General features: G+C 44.8%; 1 protein-coding gene across 1 annotated transcript in view; it reads right to left on the minus strand.

Annotated features, from left to right (window-relative positions):
* SCP2 (sterol carrier protein 2) overlaps positions 1-13,254 on the minus strand; it is a 79,747-nt gene that overhangs the window by 14,261 nt on the left and 52,232 nt on the right. The window contains exon 13 of the mRNA XM_084784563.1: positions 6,123-6,225. Coding sequence (XP_084640689.1) covers positions 6,123-6,225 — 103 coding nt within the window. The remainder of the gene's footprint in view (positions 1-6,122; positions 6,226-13,254) is intronic.

Here is a 13,254-nt window from a genome sequence, read left to right on the forward strand (position 1 = left end):
GCTAAACAGTGAGTTCTGGGCCAGCCTGAGCTAAACAGTGAGTTCTGGGCCAGCCTAGGCTGCACGTGTGTGGTCACAGTGATGGGGAGAGTGACTAAGATACAGGGCAGCCCTAATGTCACTAATTCAGAACACTCTCACTTTCTCATGTAAGCTTACACCCGCTTGCAGTCGGTTGCCATTTTCTGATACTAGCTTCTGAAAACCACAAACCTATTTTGTTTCTACAAACTGGCTCATTCTGAACATTTCCTATACACAGAGCTGTACAGTATGCGCTCTGTGAGCGGCCCATTTCACTTAGCAGGCTCTCAAGGTTCATGCCGGATTGTGTACCAATTAGTATCTCTCTCCTTTTTTTTTTTTTTTTAATTTATTTCTTTATTAACTTTACATCCTGGTCACAGCCCCACCCCTCCTCAACTTCCAGCCCCACCCTTCCTCCCTCTTCCACACCCTCCTCCCCTGTTCCTCAGAAGACCCCTCTCCTTTCTATGATCATATAATATTCTACTGAATGTGGCTTATTAGTTTATCTATTTATGCTTTTGGTGTGTATGTTCGTGTCTATGGTGTATTCGTATGTACACATGGGAAGGGTGTTCACCCATGCAGGCACACACAGATGACAGAGACCAATGTCTTTATCACCTGTTTTTCCATTTTCTTTTCTTTTTTGTTTGCTTGCTCATTTTGAGACAGTCTCTCTATGTAGCTCTTGCTGTCCTGGATTCTCTATGTAGCCCAGGCTAGCCTCAAACTCACAGAAATCCCCCTGCTTCTGCCTCCCAAGTGCTGGGATTAAAGGTGTGTGGCACCACGCCCAGCTTCCACCTCCTTGAGACAAGGTCTCTCAATGGTTCAGCTGGCCTGGCCAGCCAGCGGCTCCCAGAATCCATGTGTCTTCTCCAGCGAGCACCAGGGCTTGGAAGCCCACGCCACACTCTGCCTTCCCACGGGCGCTTGGCTGCTCATGTTTGTGCAGCCAGTATTTTACCCACTGAGCCATCTCCCCAGGCTCCTTTTACTTGTTTTCACAGTTTGGTTTCTATGGATAACGGACGTTATGTGGACAGAGGCTCTCATTTCTTAGACAGGGAGTTAGAAGGAAACTGCTGAGTCGTAAGGTGCTGCTTAACTCTTCAAGGAACTGCCAAACCTTTTCAAAACACTTACACCAGCTCTGCAACCCTCCCAGCAGTGACAGGGGTTCGAGTTTCTCCGCATCCTCACTGCTGACTACTACCTTTTACTAGTCAGCCGGTGGCTGTCCTAGCCGCCTTCTTACAGTTACTAGCCTCCAGCCCACCAGAAAGCAGGCATGCGTCTACAGCATTTAGTCTGCTCCCACTTGTCTCAACAGGCACAGGTCCATTTCCCCTCAGCACTCAGGGCCTTCTGGAGCCAGTGGTCAGGGACTGGCACTTCCAGGTGTGTCTGCCTGCTTGCACAGTGCCTCAGGAGTCAGCCAGGAGCAGACAGCACTGAGGTACAGCAGGAAAATCACAGCAAGCGTTTACAGGTTCCACCACTTACAGACAGATAATTCCCACTTGCTGTTTGTTCCTTATTGGAGAACCAAAGGATCCTCTTACAAAACCCATACTCTTCAGTCAACAGAACATTTTCACTTGCAATGGGAGTGAAAGGAGGTGAGGGGGTTAGAAGGGGAAAAAACACAGTTGCAAAACTGGGCATCTTACTACCAGGAACTCCTAAGTGCCTCCTGCGGGAGGAAACGTGCTTTCTGAGTGGACTGAAGGTCAGGGAGCAATTGCTGCTGTGAACGCAAGAGGAGGAAAACTGAGGACAGAACTCAAAGAAGGCCAGTGCAGCCCTGCTGAGAAAGACAAAGGTGGAAATAAAACCTCTTGCTCTGCTCCCTCCACTAAGGCAGAAACTGCATTAACTGACAAAGAGTCCAGACTTTCACTTTCTAGCACTGCGAACACTGAGGAAACTGACAATCGTGGGAAGGAAAAAACAGACTAGGGATAAGGTTATGAAGGAGTACGGAATTAAAGTGAGAGCAACAGGCATAAGCTTGCACAGCTAAAAGCACGGGGCAAACCTGAGACAGCACCTCTTTGTTAAGGCCAGTAAGGAAGTCCTCAATGACAGGTCCACGCCACCCGACTGCACATAGGTAATCTCTAGCCCGATCTTCTTTTGTGACCTTTGAACCAAGTCCTCATAGAGCTCCTCGTTTTACTGGGGACACTCAATAATGAAAGGCATTGAAAACACAGCAGTGAGCTACCTCTTTCTGTCTAGGCTGGCAGAGATTTTAATATAAGAAGCCAGCATAGTACTGGAGAAGCTAGTGTAGAGAAAAAAAGCAGTTACTCTCTTGAGTTGTTAGTAAGTTGCACATTATCCTCCTCTTCCTGGTGGGAGTCTGGCAGGCTAGACTAAAATGTAAAATGTACACACTTAACTACCCAATTCTGTCCTTCAATTATTTAAAGTAAGTACAAAAGGAAATTTACAGGAACATTGTACTTATAAATTTTAAATATAATCTGATAGTCACCATAAGAGGCCGATTACATAAATTATGGCATAAATATACAAATATATATGATATACTAAAAAGCATGTGAAAGACCTATATAAACATGCCACAAGGCATACTACAAGCGAAAACATAATGAGGTCACCCCCAAGATGGCAGCCTGACAGTCCTGCAGCTCCTGTCCCAGAGCCATGCCTGGAGCCGTCAGCCCAGCTCTGCGCCAGGTGTGGAAGGCTGTTGATGGTTATGAAGATCCTGGGACACTGGCAAGGCATACTAGCCACACTCAGATGTTAGAAGTCCTCTGCCCTACCGTAAAAAACTCATGAAAAGGACTCAGTGTTTGCCTTTCCCTCTGTGGCTTTCCCAGGAGTGAAATACCAGCCTAAAGCCTTGATTCCTTTTGTTTAGCTCAGTCTATTTTAATCACCTTCTCAGATGTGTGATCTGAATTGTGATTGTGACTGTAACTATGTCTGGTTTGGTTAAAAATATAAAATCAATAGTGACATCCTAAGAGAGTTCTATATTTCAAACAATGAAATAAATACCTAATCTTGCATATGAGTATCTTTTTTTTAATTGCCTTTGTATGTCTTTTATCTATCAAGAACGAATTGTGAGTGTACTGGAGAGATGGCTCTGTGGTTAAGAGCACTGACTGCTTTTCCAGAGGTCCTGGGTTCAATTCTCAGCAACTACATGCAGTTCACGGCTATCTATAACTATAGTGCCATAGATCCAATGCCCTCTTCTGGTATACAGATATACATGCAGACAAAATACCCACGTACATAAGATAAATAAATAAAATTGAAAAAACATAAAAGTCCCAAAAAACCCACTTGTTCTTGCAGAGGATTGGACCTGGGTTGGACCTCCAGCACCCACATGGTAACACACACACACACACACACACGCACACGCACACGCACACGCACACGCATGCACACACATGCACACACACACATGGCATAATTCTAGTTCATGCTGGCGAAACACCCATACACATAAATAAATCTAAGAAAAAAATGCAACTGATTCTGGTACATAAAAATAGATTTTCATGTATAGTACAAAAAAACCCAACATATATCCTATGGTCCTGGTTATATAATATTGTAGTTTATACACATCATAGGGGATGACAAATAGAATGTTCACCATGTTAACATTTTAGTGAACTCTAGGTGGTATAACTGGTAAATTATGGGTACCAAAAAAATTGGTAAAGTTTTCTTTTTAAAAAAGATTAACCTTGCTGGGCGATGGTGGCGCACGCCTTAATCCCAGCACTCGGGAGGCAAAGGCAGGCAGATCGCTGTGTGTTCAAGGCCAGCCTGGTCTACAAAGTCAGTCCAGAACAGCCAAGATAACATGGAGAAACCCTGTCTGGGGGGGGGGGGGGGGGGGAACCAACAACAACAAAAAGATTAACTTTGTTTTTACTTAATTTTAATAACATTATTAATGAATTTAAACATGGTCATATTTATTTATTTATGTATGTATTTATTTGATATGCACTGGTATTTTGCCTGCATGTATCTCTGTATGAGGGTGTCAGATTCTAATATGTATGATGTTTTGGCTGCATTTATGTAAGTACATTGTGCATGTGCCTGGAGAGGCCAGAAGAGGGCGCTGGATCCACTGCAACTGGAGTTACCAACTGTTTTAAGCTAATATGTTGGTGCTGGGAACACAGGCCAGGTCCTCTGTAAGAGCAGCCATCTTAACTACTAAGCCATCTCTGAAGCTACCTAAAAATTTTCTCTTTTTTATGTGTTCCCGTATAATGTGAACTTTTAAAATTAGAATGCTTTTTACAAAAAAAAATAAGTAGCAAATAAAGATTTTGAAAAACGCAAAAAGCTGGGCCAGGTGGTGCACTCCTGCAGCCCTAGCACAGGCACAGAGGCAAGAGAGATAACGTCATTCTTGGCCACCTAGTTAGTAGCCAGCACGAACGATATGAGACACATGTCATAGGGAAAAAAGCCAATAAATAACTCCATTTTAAAAATAATTCTGAGGAAAAGGAGATGAGGACAAGAGAAACAAAAAAAAAATATTTTGTTTGAAAATGCCATTATAAAACCTAACATTTATACACTAATAAACATAAATAGTAATAAAGAATTTTGATATGATATATACTTAAAAGATTCCTTTAAAATATCCTTTGGAATGATTTTTTTTTAAGATTTACTTATTTATTATTATGTATACAATGCTCTGGTTGCATGTACACCTGCAGGCCAGAAGAGGGAACCAGATCACATCATATAGATGGTTGTGAGCCTCCCGCATGCTGGAACTACAGGCGTGCACCGCCACTGACAGGCCAGTCATTGCTCTCTTTAAATCAAAGCCCCCATCCCACCCCCTTTTTTTGGCTTGGAACTCTTCACTGACTTTCTTCCTGTTATTATCATTATTAATTCCCAAATCAATGGTAGTGTTTAAATGGTGGCATGATTTGGCCCCAATTCTCCAGTTTCATGGAATCTTATTCTCTTTCTCTTTTTTTTAACCCAAGGTTTGTTTTATGTATGTATGTATGTATGTATGTATGTATGTATGTATGTATGTATTTATATGAGTGCTCTATCTGCATGTACACCTGCACACCAGAAGAGGGCATGAGAGGGTATCGATGGTTGTGAGCCACCATGTTATTGCTGGGAATTGAGCTGAGGACCTTTGGAAGAACAGACAGTACTCTTTACCTCTGAGCCATCTCTCCAGTCCGAATCTTTTTTTTTAGATTTATTTTTTTATTTATTACATATACAGTGTTCAACCTGCACACCAGAAGAGGGCACCAGATCTCAGGATAGATGACTGTGAGCCATCACATGGTTGCTGGGAACGGAACTTAGAACCTGTGCAAGAGCAGTCAGTCAGTGCTCTTAACTTCTGAGCCATCTCTCCAGCCACCCTTTGGAATGATTTTTAAAGTCTCTTTAATTCAGAAGGAAATTATAAGGCTGAGTGTGCTAACTACATTGTCCACCCCAGTACTCCAGAGCTGAGGCAGAAAGACTGTTGTGAGTTTGTAGTCAGAAGACAATCTGTCTCAAAAATACAAAAAAAAAAAAAAAAAAAAAAAAGATATCAAAATAAATAAGAACTCCATACATCTGAATTACACCCACAACTGGTTATCTTCCTGACAAAGAAGACTGAAAGGAAAATGATTTTAAACACTATTTACTGTAGTCTTTACATTCGAATCTGAAGATGTGTGTTGGGTAGGGGGGGCACATGCCTTTAATCTCAGCAGAGGCAGCGACGGAGGAGGTGGATCTCTGAGTTCAAAGCCAGCCTGGTCTACAAAGCAAGTTCCAGGACAGCCAAGGCTACACTGAGAAACTGTCTCAAAAAGCCAAACAAAGCAAATCTGGAGTTGTGTGTGTTTTTGAAACGTAGTCTTACTAGGATTACACAAAGAAGCCTCCTGAGACACTCGGGATTCTGAAACACAAAATATTTCAGCACGTGACAAGGGACTTCACCTTGCGCTCCCGCGAGCATCAGGTGAAACCCTTTGCCTCCCAGCCCAGGCGCTGGTCCCTGCTAATGCTTTATTTGCGGCTCTCACCTCTTCTAGCTTCTTCTCGATCTCCTTAAAGACAAGATTTGCCTTGAATCCATCGCCTGCAGAGCTGGTGGGAGCAGCCGAAATCTGGTGCGCTCTGAAGGAGCTGTGAAGGAGGAGGCAGTGTCAGTTCCGGGAGTCACAGAGGGGGCTGGGTTTTCAACATTTACGTAGCAGTGCTTTCAAAAAGCCCCAAGAGCAGAGCTGTTGCAATTCTTATCTCAAGAACATCTTTAGAAAGTACATAAGACAATTTCCCAACCCCCACCCCACAGCAAATACTAAGTCCTCACCAGGTGACGCTACCCTCGTGAAACTTAGGTGCCAGAGAGACCATCAACAACAACAAAAGGCATTCGGTTACCTGAAGAAAGCAGCTAAGTGGTTAGAGAGAGGGGACATCTACTGTAGACATGGTCAGGGAGAGACCCTCTTGGGAGGTAATATTTACCACATCACACCTTCAACTACTAAGTGAGCCAATCCTACAAAGAGTTCTGGTGGGGAAGTCAACACCAGCCTGCAGGAACTTAGGTGGAAAAGGAAATACAAGGAAGCTAAAGCTGTAAGAAGCCAAGGGGCAGAAACAGACAGGGGTCTCCCAGGCCCTGGCTGCTTTAGGGGGTTTTGTGTCTTATGTTTTCCCCTTGTCAGTTTGTCTTTATTCATTTGTCTGCAGTGCTGGGAACGGACTCCAGCCTCTTAGGCATGCTAGCCAAGCACCCTGCTACTGGAGTGCCCCGAGCCCCTTACATTTCAGTTTTAAGGGTTCAGGGATGTACAGTTCAGTGGTAGACGTGTGTTCGGGATGTGTAAGGGCCCTGGGTCAGATCCTCAAACAAAAACCAAAAGACAGACAAACAAACCAATTCCCCCCCCCCAACTTCCAGCTTTAATCGGAACACTGGGGCATGATCTAATTGATGACTTGAAGAACAAATCTATCTGTCAGGTAGAAAACGGACAAGCCGGGAGACGGGGAGGTCAACTACGTCTATGGCAATCACCCAAGCGAGAGATAACAGCAACCAGAGCTGAATTACAAGGGAGTGATGAGGGAGTGGGGCTGGACAGGAGATTATGCACACCACATCGGCTGCTCCTCCAAGAAGATAACCACTGGTTATGGCCTGATGTGGCATTAGCCACACAGCTCTTAAAGGTCATAAGGGCCTTTTCCATTCACAAGTAAATGACTTTATCCCACAGCACAGTGGAAGGGAGAGAGAGGACAGCGCCAGGGATTTTGCAGAATTAAAGCAAGAGCCTGTGTAGAAGTGTGGAAAACAGTAATAGCCACAGCTGTTGTGGGCTACAGGAGCCCACATGCTGAGGAAACTGCTCAGCTTCGGCTGTTAGGCAATTCCTCCGACAGAACAGCACAGGCTGGTGAAGGCAGAGGAGCCTAGAAAGTCACAGGGGGAAGACGACATCTACTAGCGTCATCACTCCTTCCTTCCCCTTCTCCCTCACCCCCAACACTCCTCCTTTTCTTCTTTCTCTCTTTCTTACCTGCTCCCCCTCCCTGTGGAAATTGAACCCAGGGCCTCTTAGCACGTGCTAAGCAGGACTTCACCAGTGAGCTACACTCCCATGCTTTCAGTCATTTCATAACTGTGTAAGCTGGTAGGGTGTTGCAGGCCTGTAATCCCAGAATTTAGGAGACAGCGTCTGAAGGAGTGAGTTCAAGGCCAATGGTGGCTACACAGTCAGTTTTGAGCTAACCTGGGCTACCTAGTAAGATTCTGTCTCAGAAAAAGAACAAGCTGGCCACAGTGTTGCATGCCTTTAATCCCAGCATTCGGAGACTGAGGCAGGCAGATCTCTGGCCGGCCTGGTCTACATAGGTAATTCCAAGACAGCCAAAGACACATAGCGAGACAAGCAAACGCCAGCAACACGCAAGGCATCAGTGTTCAAGCAATGATCTGAGAAGCGAGTCCCGGCTAATGCTTTAGCAAGGAGAGGATCTGAGGACCTAAAGAGCAAGCTGCCAAGATCTCAAGGGCAGGAAGAGCGAGGACGATGAAAGAAAACAACGTAAGATTGGAGTGGCCAACACAGTACATGGGTGAAAGCGACATGCTGAGCAGATGGAGAACTGCGCAGAAGGCACAGGCAGCCCACAGCTGGGAGTCTGGGAAGCCACAGAGACAGCAGCAGTAACAGAGAAGAGCTTGGTTGTGACAATCCTCTCAACAGTCTGCAGGATGACTCAGAGAGTGGGCATGAAAACGGGTGCAGAGGGTGGTTAGGAGGCTGCTGCAGTGGCCCAGGCATGAGTGACAGCGGCCTGGCCTTCCAGGGCAGTCTGCTAATGGAAACAGACTCAAAACCAGAGTGGAATCTATGACTTTGTTGCTGGGGTGAGAGAGACATGGAAAGTAGGTAGAAAGGTTGTGGTCTCAGGAGTTGGAGGATAGCTGGGGGTGGCAGTGCCACTAAGATGAGGAAGAGCGAAGTGGGAGCAGAGGGTCCTGGTGACCTGCCTCAGCTGTGACCAGCGGGAGAAGTCTGTGAGGCCGGAGGTCGGTGGATAGGAGAGTCGAGAATTCACAGGGATCCGAGCTGGAGATCAAGCGGCAAAACCATGCGCAGAATCAAGAGTGTTGAAATCTTGGAGTGGACCACAAAGAAGACAGCCCCAAGGCAATGGCCTTAGGAACCCATTATTTAGGGGTTAAGGGAACCAGTAAAGTTTCATCCAGAAATCAGACGAAATGTCACAAAAGCCTAGAGCAGAGAAAGTGTAGAGCTAAGAGTCAAGTATGTCAAAACGCCACCCAAAGGCCAAGTACTCGGGAGCTGTGACAACACAGATCTGGTTCTTCCGTGACCTCCTTTCATGCAACAGTGAACTGAATCCAGCCCTGGAGCGGTGATAGCTAGGAAGCTTAGATGCTTGTTTGGGGCAAGATAAAAATGGAATCTTTGGGTGATCTCTTAAAGAAACACAGCATTTCATTCAACCCAGTCCTGTAAAAATTTAAGGTCGCCAATATTTTAAGTGTGTTCAAATATACACAGCACAGCCAGATACAGTGGCGCACACCTGTAATCCTGGCACTTAAGAGGCAGGAGGAGTCAAAGTTGAAGATCACCCTCAGGGTCAAGGGTCATAGCGAGTTCACAGCCATCTTGGGCTACGTGAGACCACATCTCAAAACACAAAACAAAACCCCCATACCACATAAACCATCACCGGAACCACTCCTCACTGTGCAGTTCGGTGATGCTACATATTTTCAGAGTGTTGGACATGCAGCTCTAAAACTATTTTCATCTTATAAAGCTGAAACCCTGAGGCTGGAGAGATGACACAGCAGCTAAGAGCACTGCCTGCTCTTTCAGAGGACCCAGGTTCTACCCAGAGCCCACATGGTGGCCCCCAACCATCTGGAACTCCAGTTTCACAGGGTCCAACGCACTCTGTGGGCAGTGCATGCATGTGGCACACACACATTCATTCAGAAGAAACAAAAACACACATAAAATAAATAAATGAGTGATTCTTAAGAAAAAAAATCCCCAGCACTCAGGTGGCAGAGGCAAGTGGATCACTGTGAGTTCGATGCCAGCCTGGTCTACAAAGGGAGTCCAGGACAGCCAAGGCTACATACAGAAACCCTGTCTCGAAACCTCCCTCCCCTCCCCCCAAAAAAAAGAAAAAGGAAAAAAAGAAAGAAAGAAAAAATCACTTTATGGTGGCCCATGTCTTTAATCCCAGCATTTCAGAGACAGGGGCAGGCAAATCAAGGCCACCCTGGACCACAGCAAATTCCATGCCAGCCAGGGCTGCACAGTGAAGCCCTGCCTTAAATAAATTGCTAAGACTGCTTTTAACTTTGAATCATCAATGTGCCCTTTTCCAGGCTAGCCACTTCGTGACTCTATCTGATAAATAATTGATCCTGGCATCCCAAAAGCGTACAAAGTGTCTTGACTATGTGGCAGGTCCAGATATATTTCCAAAGGTCAAGGTTCTCTCATGTTTGGAAGAGCTCTTCAGGCTATTATTGATTAACCAACTTTTCATCTAGATTAGGAAAAAACATGGAAAATATGTCTGTTTTCTGAACATCCTTCTCTGCAAAGTCAGTTGCTACATTCCCTGTTTAAAAGAAACTCAATAGTAACTTAAACTCATATCTTGCACACAAAAGATGTTTCTCCTGATTTCTTCTTGTCTTATTGCTTGCTTTGTTTTGTCTTGCTGTGTTACCCTGGCTAGCGTGAGTGACCTTCCCCTCAGCTACCCTAGTTCCTGGAATACAGGTGCACGCATACCACCAAACCTGGATTCCCAGAGCTTCTCTGGATACAAATTTGAGTAGAAACGAAATTATAAATTGGTTTTTATTTGAATTTGGTAAATACAAGTTTACAGGAATAAATCCAGGATAATGTTGGAAGGGGCTTAAAGATTAACTTAAGAACATTCTAGTTTGTGTTGGATTCCCAGTAGGCCCATGGGAAGGTTCACTGTACAGCCTGATTAAGCTGTATATCAACAATGTTCCAGACTGAGGAGAGGTAAGTGAAACAGGGACTCTGTTTGCACTGGGACAGATGGTGGCTAACACCTCCCTTCGTACTCTCAAACTTTCTTTAGCTAAACTGTCTTCACTCTGATGACCAGTTTATCTACGATGAGTTTGGTACTTCCTACTATGTGTGGCTGAGGAAGCTGTGCCCAGTGACAGAGCACTTTCCCAGCATGCAGGATGCCCTGGGTTTAATACACAGCACAGCAAGAAAATAAAGTAAAATCAGAAGTTAAAATAAAGCGCCTAGTGTGTTCCTGGCACATACCAGGCCGTCAGAAAGTGGCGGATGGGTTAGGATGGTGGTGCACGCCACTTGGGAGGTGGAGCAGGTGGGTAAGGCCTGCCTGGATTACCCTGCAAGACCCTACCAAAAGAAAATGGACGAAGGGGTCTGGTTGTTAAAGAACTCCTACAACTCAACAGTAACACAATGTTTACATGGCTGAAGGCTCTAATGAACAGGTCACCAACAATGATACACAAATGGTGAAGTAGCAGCCCAGGAAATGATGTTCAGCAAATAATTAGCTGCTGTGGAGGTGCAAACCAAAATTGTGAGGTATCACTTCACACCCACGGGGGCTGCTAAAATCAAGAGACCACTGAGGATAAGAGCAGAGACTGGAATTTCTTACAAACAGGATATCAAATTCAGATAGTATTCAGCCTTTGAAAGGAATAAAGCTCCTTAAAAATACTATGTTAAATCAAAGAAGCCAGGCATGAAAGAATAATACCAAGCTGGGTAATGGTGCTGCACACCTTTGATCCCAGCACTCAGGAGGCAGAGGCAGGCAGATCTCTGTGAGTTCGAGGCCAGCCTGGTCTACAAAGAGAGTCTAGGACAGCCAGGGCTGTTACAGAGAAAACCCTGTCTCAAAAAACTTTAAAAAAAAAAAAAAAAAGAAGGAAGAAAGAGTAATGCCATATGACTTCCTTTATATGAGACATCCAGAGTAGACAAATGCAGAGATTACAAATGAGACAGGCTGGAAGTGAAAGCATTTGGGTATATGTTGGAGGAAGGTGATGCAAATGTTCTAAAATTGACCGTAGTAAAGACAGTCCTATAAAGCACTGAGTAGACCTTAAATAGGTAAGCTGTGCAGCATGTAAAGAATAGTTTAAAATCATTTCTAAAAAGTGGCTACTGTTGTTCTTAGTATTTGAGATGGATACAAAATTACTCCAATTCATATTCAGTCTTAAATATAATAAGTAATGGGTCATCACTTTGCTCTGATTAGTGAGGGTGACACAATGCACGCAAGCACTGGGGAGTAAAGTTCACAAACAGTCAGCAAGTCCCTTTGACCTCAGAGCTAGCAGATGAACCCATAAGGCATGGCAGATAGACAGCCCCAGAAGCTGTGGAAAGCGGGTACCTCCCATTTTGTACCCAAGACTCATGTTCATTTTCCCCAAGCTACCGAGTGATACCTAGAACTTGGTAAGACCATTTCAAGCACTTCACCAGGGGCACAAGCCGGAGGCAGGAAAGGAGAAAGGCCACGTGCTGGGGAGTAAGATCACAGGTCACCCAGAGGCCACAGAGTGTGGCAGGCACACTTTGGTAGTGTTCTGAACTCTACGGTAGACACTTTCAATATTTTCTAGGTGCTGAAAAGGTTAACAGGCTCAACACATGCAGTGTAATCAAAAACTCAGTAGGACACTGTTTCTGGTCACCTCTCCCTCTTTGTCTGGAAAACAACAACCACCAAAAATACATACATACATACATACATACATACATACATACATACATACATACAATTAAATGACACCATCTACAGATGGTGTTTAACCAGTTTTCTAAATTCCTATTCTAAGTGCTAAAAACTGATGGTGAGCATAGAGACACATAAATCACATAATATTATCCTTAAATGTTCTACTTTTTAAAAGGCTAAACTAACGTGGGCATTTGTCCACTGTGTCTCCCGAGAAGGCCTGGGGGCGGCAAGAATGAGCACCTAGCGAGCAGCTATATGTGGTGCCCCAGCATCTCTCTTCACTAAAGGAAACTAAGACTCCTTGGAGCAATGACTGATGCTAGGGGCGGGGCATGGGGAGCACACAGGGGCTGGAGAGAGAGACCCCAGTTGGTCCCCAGAACCCACATCAGGCAGCTTACAATCACCTACGCTTCCAGGCCCAGGGGATCTGGTACCTTCACTCACCTGCATATGCATGCCCAGACACACACATACACAGAAGTAAATATGAAAGATTAAAAAAGGAAAGTACAAGAAGAGATTGGACTATCTTCTTGAGCCAGAAAAGAGGGAAAGGAAGTAGCACAAAGAATCATGGGACACAAGTGTCACCTTGAGGGGGTTCCCACTGGCCAAACCAGGAGCATTCTCAGCACCAACACGACTGACACTAATGGAATGTGACCTCCGGGATAAAATAAGGACTCACGATTTCCTGCAGTGCATATGAGCACGTTTAAAGACAGGAGAGGAGGGAAAGTTCTCTCTCATAACAGAGTATCAGCAACTACAGAAGGAAACCATCACTGGTTGCTAACACTAAAGGGGTGTCCCTGTAGTTTGCCGTTTTTATGAACTTACTGACACCCG

Source organism: Acomys minous, assembly GCF_964271855.1.
Source record: "Acomys minous genome assembly, chromosome: 6".
Lineage (NCBI taxonomy): Eukaryota > Metazoa > Chordata > Mammalia > Rodentia > Muridae > Acomys > Acomys minous.